Raw genomic sequence first — 7056 nt, 5'->3', positions numbered from 1 at the left:
TGGGTTCTTTCCAGCTTCTGGCTATTATAAATAAGGCTGCTATGAACATAGTGGAGCATGTGTCCTTCTTACCGGTTGGAACATCTTCTGGATCTGTAAATATATTCTTATCAATAAAAATAAAAGGGATCTTTTATTACTATACTGAATAGATTAATTAACATCATTTATGAGTATTCTTTATAAAGGGCTGGGGAAGTAGCTCAGTGACTAAGAGCATTTGCTCTACAAGCATAAAGACCTGAGCTAGAACTCCAGCTCATGCATTAAAACCCAGGAATGACTGACTAGGTGCTTCTGACAGCCCAGCACTGAAGCAGAGAGAGACAGATCATGAAAGTTCACTTATCTTTCATTATAACCAGAACTGTGAGCCTGTCTGAAAGGACATAAAATAGAGAGCGATGGAAGATAATCTGGCATTCTCTCTTCTTACCTCTAGATAGACATATGTACTCCCACACTCATGTGCATGTAGTACACACACACACACACACACACACACACACACACACACGGAGTGGGACTAAATCATGTTATGTTTATTTTACTACAATTAAAAATTTTGTGTGTGGCTAAGCGGTAGTGGCACATGCCTTTAATCCCAGTGCTCAGGAGGCAGAAGCAGGTGAGTTGTAGGACAGCCTGCTCTAAATAGTTCTAGGACAGCCAAGGCTACACGGAGAAACTATGTCTCCGTGAAAAAGAAAAAGAAATAAAGAAAAAGAAAAAGGAAAAACATTGTGTGTTATAGGGGCAAGGTATATATGTGAAGTCATAGGGCAAACCATGGAAGTCAGTTCTCTTCTCCACCATGTGTGTGGGTCCTAAGCTTCAAACTCACAATTGTTTTCAGACTTGACACAAGTATCCTTACCCACTCACCCACCTCACTAGTCTTTACTATTTTTTAAAAATATAGTAAACTTGCCTTCTCAATGATAAACACTGTAGATACAGCAAATGATACAGTATTATGTGATTACAACTTCAAGTATATAGCTTGGGAGTCAGTATTGGGTGGATGCTTCCAAGCAGTAGACATGCAGCATCTCTTTTTGTCATCATCTCGCTTGTTTTTGTTTTTTGGGTTTTTTTTGTCCCTTTCATTTAAATTGTCCTTGTTAACTCTATACACTGCTCAACTTCTTAGTTGGAAATGAAATACTTTGCATTTGTATTTTATTAGAAGGTAAATGTTGGATTTTCCTGATAATCATTGACTTATGTTTTAGGAGGCTTAAATCAGATAGTGCTGTGTGACTGGTTGCTGTGCACATATCACTATGCATTCTGAAATTTGAACTCATCAAGTATAATATATAAAATACTTCTGATGAATTACAAAACCCAAATAGGAATACTAATGGCATTCTCATGCAGTAAATGAGAACTTTAATAAGATACATTTTGAACATGCACCTATGTCAAGGGTAGAGAATGGTTCTCATATGCAAATACATTGGGCAGTAAGATATACTGAAGTAGAAATATAATTAAGACATATGTGTAGTGTTGCCTTGAAGTGATTTGGTAATGGAGATGACAGCTTAAAAGTTTAAAATAATAATAAATTCTTGACCATGTAAAGGAAATGCTTCCTAACAGGGTTGTTAAGTATCCTCAGAGGTGTGCCAGTTCTTGTTAGTTATGTTGGGTCTTAGTTTCTTGGCAGAGGTGGATGTATTAAATTACTAGGTTGGAACTGGAATATGTGTACCTAAGCATTAGTTTTGAAGATCAGTGTACAGACATACTTGAAAGTGTCTTGGAAACTCTTAAAGGACTATAGTAATTTAAGTACTAAGAGTGGTGGTAGTGTGTGTGTGCAAGCCTATCTGTCTGTATTTGCATGTATGTGCTCACACATGAAGTCAGCTTTCCCCTTCTAGTTTGTACATCCTGGGGATAGAACTCAGGTTGTCAGGCTTAGCAGCAAGCTCATTTAGCCACTGAGACATCACTCTATCCCTGATGGAGTTTTATATTCAGAATTTATACTGGCATTTGAGAAAGATATGCTCTTTTTATCCATTTTCTTTCCTTTTATATACTTATGAGCTATATGCTGTCTTTGAATTGGTAGCAGTGCTGTCCCCTTAGAGGACATGAGAGACTTGGGTGTGAGAATATCTTACAGATTTAGAAGAAAATTCCAGATTTTCTTGAAAACTTACCACCAGCGATTTTATATAAAGATAATGATTGTTGAGATTTGATGTTCTTGATGTCCTCCTAGCCCCAAGGTGGGCACAGATGGAAGCTCCTCTTTATGTACAACACAGAAATCTCCAGTAGAGAAGCACAAACTCAAAAAAAAAAAAAAAAGGCAGACTTTGGTCTATTAATATGTCATAGTAAGTAAATGACCTCAGAATTTTCAGACTCTAAATGTTATAGTTTGCTGTTAAAACATTTCAGCTTAGCAGGATGTGTCTTGTTTATGCTTGCTAAGCCTGTCTGCCTGGAAGAAGCCTTTAACCCTGCTACTCAACATGATATAGACAAAAGAACTAATAGTCTGTTAGAGAAGAACATAAGAGAAGCAAGAAAAATAAATTTTCTTTAGCTAGAAGATTTCCCTTGACCGTTGATGTCTGAAGTTCAGGCAGAATCCCAGAAATCAAAGCAAGTCAGTGGGAAGCAGTGTATATTAGAAGAGGGGGCATCTGCTTGGAGCCTGGACTACAAGTCATGGAAGGTAGGGGATCAGCTGCATATTTCCCTCTAAACTGTCCAGGTTTAGGAAAGTCCAGGAGTCTTGTTCTGGAATAAGTACAAGGATCTTGTTTTAAGAGAGAAGACCTGTGTGGGGGCCTTCTGAGTCGGACCTGGGAGTTGGAGCTTACTTGCTATGATGGTTTGAATGAACATGGCCCCCAAAGGTTCATATGTTTGTATATTTGGTCACCATTTAGTGGAACTGTTTGTGAAAGATGAGGTGTAGTCATGTTGGTGGATTTTCTCTGGCTTTGAGGTACATCATTTCCAGTGTATTCTCTACCTTCTGCTTGTGGATCAAAATGTGAACTCATCTCCTGCTCTCACTGCCTGTCCCTGTCTATGCTTTTTATCACTGTGCCTTCACTCCACCATCATAAATCATAATTCTCTGTAAACACTAGCTCAGTTAAACTTTCTTTTATGAGTATTCTTGGACGTAATGTTTCATCACAGAAATAGAAAAGAATACATTTTGGCTTGCACTGAAGTAAGTCTGATGACTCACTTTAAATCATTTCAGGGCTTTGTGCACTTGATAAAACCAACCTGGAGTCTTGGGGGAAGCCTTGAAGTAGAATCTGTCTGTAGATTTCCCATAAAGAAAACCATTATTTTATTATTCTTAGAATAAACAAAGGACACATGCTCCACTATGCTCATAGCAGCCTTATTTATAATAGCCAGGAGCTGGAAAGAACCCAGATGTCCTTCAACAGAGGAATGGATACAGAAAATGTGGTACATTTACACAATGGAGTACTACTCAGCTATTAAAAATGATGAATTCATGAAATTCTTAGGCAAATGGATAGAACTAGAAAATATCATCCTGAGTGAGGTAACCCAATCACAAAAGAACACACTCACTGATAAGTGGATATTAGCCCAAAAGCTCCAAATAACCAAGATACAATTCACAGACCACATGAAGCTCAAGAAGAAGGAAGACAAAGCTGGGGGTCGAGGCCAGCCTGGTCTACAAAGTGAGTTCCAGGACAGCCAGGGCTACACAGAGAAACCCTGTCTCAAAAAAAACAAAACGAAACGAAACAAAACAAAAAGAAAAGAAAGGAAAAGAAAAAGGAGGAAGACAATAGTGTGGGTGCTTCAGTCCTTCTTAGAAGGAGAACAAAATACTCACGGGAGCAAATATGAAGAAAAAGTGTAGAGCAGAGACTGAAGGAAAGGCCACCCAGATGTCCCACCTGGGGATTCATCCCATATACAGTTACCAAACCCAGAAACTATTGTGGATGCCAAGAAGTGCATGCCAAGGAGTCTGATATGGCTGTCTCCTGAGAGGCCCTGCCAGAGCCTTACAAACACAGAGATGGATGCTCGCAGCCAACCACTGGACTGAGGGCAGGGTCCCCAATAGAGAAGTTAGAGAAGGGACCAAAGGAGTTGAAGGGGATTTGCAACCCCACAGGAAGAACATCAGTATCAACCTACCAGTCCCCCCAGAGCTCCCAGGGACTAAGCCATTAAAGAAGGGGTACACATGGCTTCAGCTGCATACATTGCAGAGGATGGCCTTGTCATGCATCAATGGGAGGAGAGGTTCTTGGTCCTATGAAAACTTGATAGATGCCCCAGTGGAGGGTAACTGAGGGCAGGGAGGCTGGAATGTGAGGGTGGGTGGAGGAACGCCATCATAGAAGCGGGGGTGGGGGGAATGGGATAGGGGGCTTCGGGGGGAGGCTGGGGGCCAGGAAAGGGGATAACATTTGAAATGTAATAAAGAAAATATCCAATTTAAAAAAAGAATAAACATGCATTCTTGGATCAAAGTGTTCCCCTAAGAAGATGCTGAAATTGTTGACGGCTGCATGTGTCCCGAGTATGAATTTTCTCATCAGTGAAAGGGATATGCTTTGACAGTAGTGGACGTGAGTCGGGTGTCTGTTGTATTGTAGATACTGTAACCAGCAGTTGATGGATAAAATCGCATTATCCTTCAGTGCTGGGAGGGCTGCAGTTGGGACTGAGAGTTGCTCTGGCAAGTTGTGCCATTGCTTAAATAGTTTGGCACTATTTTTTTCTGGTTAATTTTTGTATCCAAGTGTTGTTCTCTCCAGCACATGGTAGGTACCTAAAAGATGCATTTAGTATCTGACTTCATGTTTGCTTCACCTTAGTGCCAAGCTGCTTTGTCTAATGAGAAGTCTCCTCTGTGACACTAAGAGTTTGCTATACTTTTCTAGTTTTCTTCTTTTTTTCCTGCTCTTTCTTTTTTTCCCCTCCTCCCTTATGCTCATTCTTTAAATATTCATGTGAATTTCCTCTGTTTCAGAGGTTTTTTTTCTTTTTTTTCATTCTGTCCTAGTACTTCCCATGGGCATTAATCATTGCAACAATTTGTTGTTCCATATGGAAGATATCTAAATCAGTGTCTCCAGTGGAGAACACTTCTGAGCTAAGCTTTATTTCTGTTTTATTATTTATTAACTCATTTAGCATACATTAATTGAATATTGTACCATCTGTACAAGGTATGAAACCATAAGTCACTGTTCTCAGGTAGGTTGAAGTGACTAATCAAAGGAGATTACAGATGGTGATAAAAGCTACAAGACCCTAGATCAGGGTAATAAAAGATTAATGTTAGAGATGAGATGTGAGGGCAAAGACCAGAGGTTTCTGTTCAGAGAAGAAGACGTAACAAAAGTGGTACAACTTTTATACAAAGCTGAGGAGAAACGGCCTAATGTAAATAAGCCCTAGCCAGCAGACTTGATAGAGAAGAAAGGGTCCATATGAGGTATAGATTTGGAGGCAATTATAGGGAGTTTGATTCATTTTAAAATTTAGTAGGGTGATGTGACTCAGTAATTGTATACCAAGTATATGTCCCCTGTGTTCAGTTTCCATTACTGACATAGTTACATATATACACACGTACATACATACATACATACATACATACATGAAGTCCTTTAAAGTTTTAAATAGAAAATAACATGAGATTTATACTTTTAAAAGAGCATTCTGGCCACAGTGTGAAGTCCAGAGAAGGAGATAACAATGCCTTGCAATGGAGGCACAGTGAAGTTATGGGGCCTGTGAGAAACTCAGTGGATTGAATGTGAGAAATGAAGGGATGAGCCAGTTGCCTATTTAACATTTGTTCTAGGATTTTTCCTACTGAATTCATTTTTCCCTCCCCTTTTCTTCCTATACCTACCTTTCCAAGTATTTGACTGCTTTAATTTGGGTCTGAAGTCAGTTGTGCTCCCCACCCCACCAAGTTATATGTCCTAGTCTAAAGTAACCACCAAAGGGCACATGCTGAGACTTGGCTACCAGCTGTGGGCCTTCTGAGGGTGGTAGATCTTTAAATAGTGTAGGCTAGTCTGAGGACTTGAGATTATAGGGACACACCCTTGAAGGAGATAGTAAAATTCTAGTCTCTCCCTCTCTCAGTTTAGTTCTGTCATATGCTTCATCACCACAACCATGCCATGGACTAAAACCTCTGAGACTGTGACAGATCTGCTCTTGTAAGTTGATTATCTCAAGCACTTGTGACAATGACAGAAAGCTAAGCATGTGCCTTACTGTATATCACCTGCTGTGTGTACCCTGTTGCTCAATACTGACGCTATGCATTATCTTCTGTTTCTTCTCCCCCACATACCCTAACCCCACAGAGGTCATCAGTTCTACTTTCTGAATACTTCTCTAATAGCACATTTCTAGGTGTCCATGCATCTGCCCTAGTATCCTTCTAACTAGTTGGTCTCCTAGCTCCTGTCTTTTCCTGTGTCTGTTGATAATGATTCAGAAAGATTTAATCATTGCACTTCTGTGCTGAAATTCTTGACTGATCCTGAGTATCACATTGGAAGTCCTAGCATGATCTAGAAAGGTTCTTAGGACCTAGTCCCATGTACCTCTTCAGCTTTATCTTTCAGCCTTCCAGTCCATGTTTCCACCAGCCACATAGAGCTCTTGTTCACTTGTCTCTGAGTTCTGCTCTAGCTGTTCTGTGCTTGCTTACTTTTCCTAGCCCTCTCCATTCACTCCCTTGCATTGCTAACAAAAAGCAGACCTACAGAGGTTCTGATTGATCTGGGCTCACTTAATCATTCTGATCAACTTGCCTTAGGTGAATTCCTCTGCTCCCTCCAAGAAATACCTCACTGTTTTCATTCACCTTTGTTTTCCACGGAATGAGAGCTTCTTGAGGCTCTTCCAGATTATTATTATTATTCCTCCTCTTCTTTTTTCTCCAGCGTATTTTTATTGATTATTTGGGAATAAGAAATTCCCAATCAGGCTCAGCTTCTTCTTCTTTTTACATTTGTATTTGACTTCAGTATGATCAACAGC

At 39.8% G+C, this 7056-nt stretch overlaps 1 protein-coding gene across 2 annotated transcripts in view; it reads left to right on the top strand.

Annotated features, from left to right (window-relative positions):
• Nucleotides 1–7056, top strand: part of Tmcc1 (transmembrane and coiled-coil domain family 1) — a 185370-nt gene that overhangs the window by 85461 nt on the left and 92853 nt on the right. Inside the window, exon 1 of one of the 2 annotated variants that reach the window (XM_029478750.1) lies at nt 1085–2701. The exons of the other annotated variant lie outside the window; for it this stretch is intronic. Coding sequence (XP_029334610.1) covers nt 2594–2701 — 108 coding nt within the window. The 5' untranslated portion in view covers nt 1085–2593. Of the gene's footprint in view, nt 1–1084; nt 2702–7056 lie in introns of those variants that run through there. 2 annotated transcript variants of the gene reach the window in all.

Source organism: Mus caroli, chromosome 6, assembly GCF_900094665.2.
Source record: "Mus caroli chromosome 6, CAROLI_EIJ_v1.1, whole genome shotgun sequence".
In the NCBI taxonomy this organism is placed as follows: Eukaryota; Metazoa; Chordata; class Mammalia; order Rodentia; family Muridae; genus Mus; species Mus caroli.
Note: the sequence above shows the minus strand (reverse complement) of the source record. Positions and strands in the feature narration are given on the sequence as shown.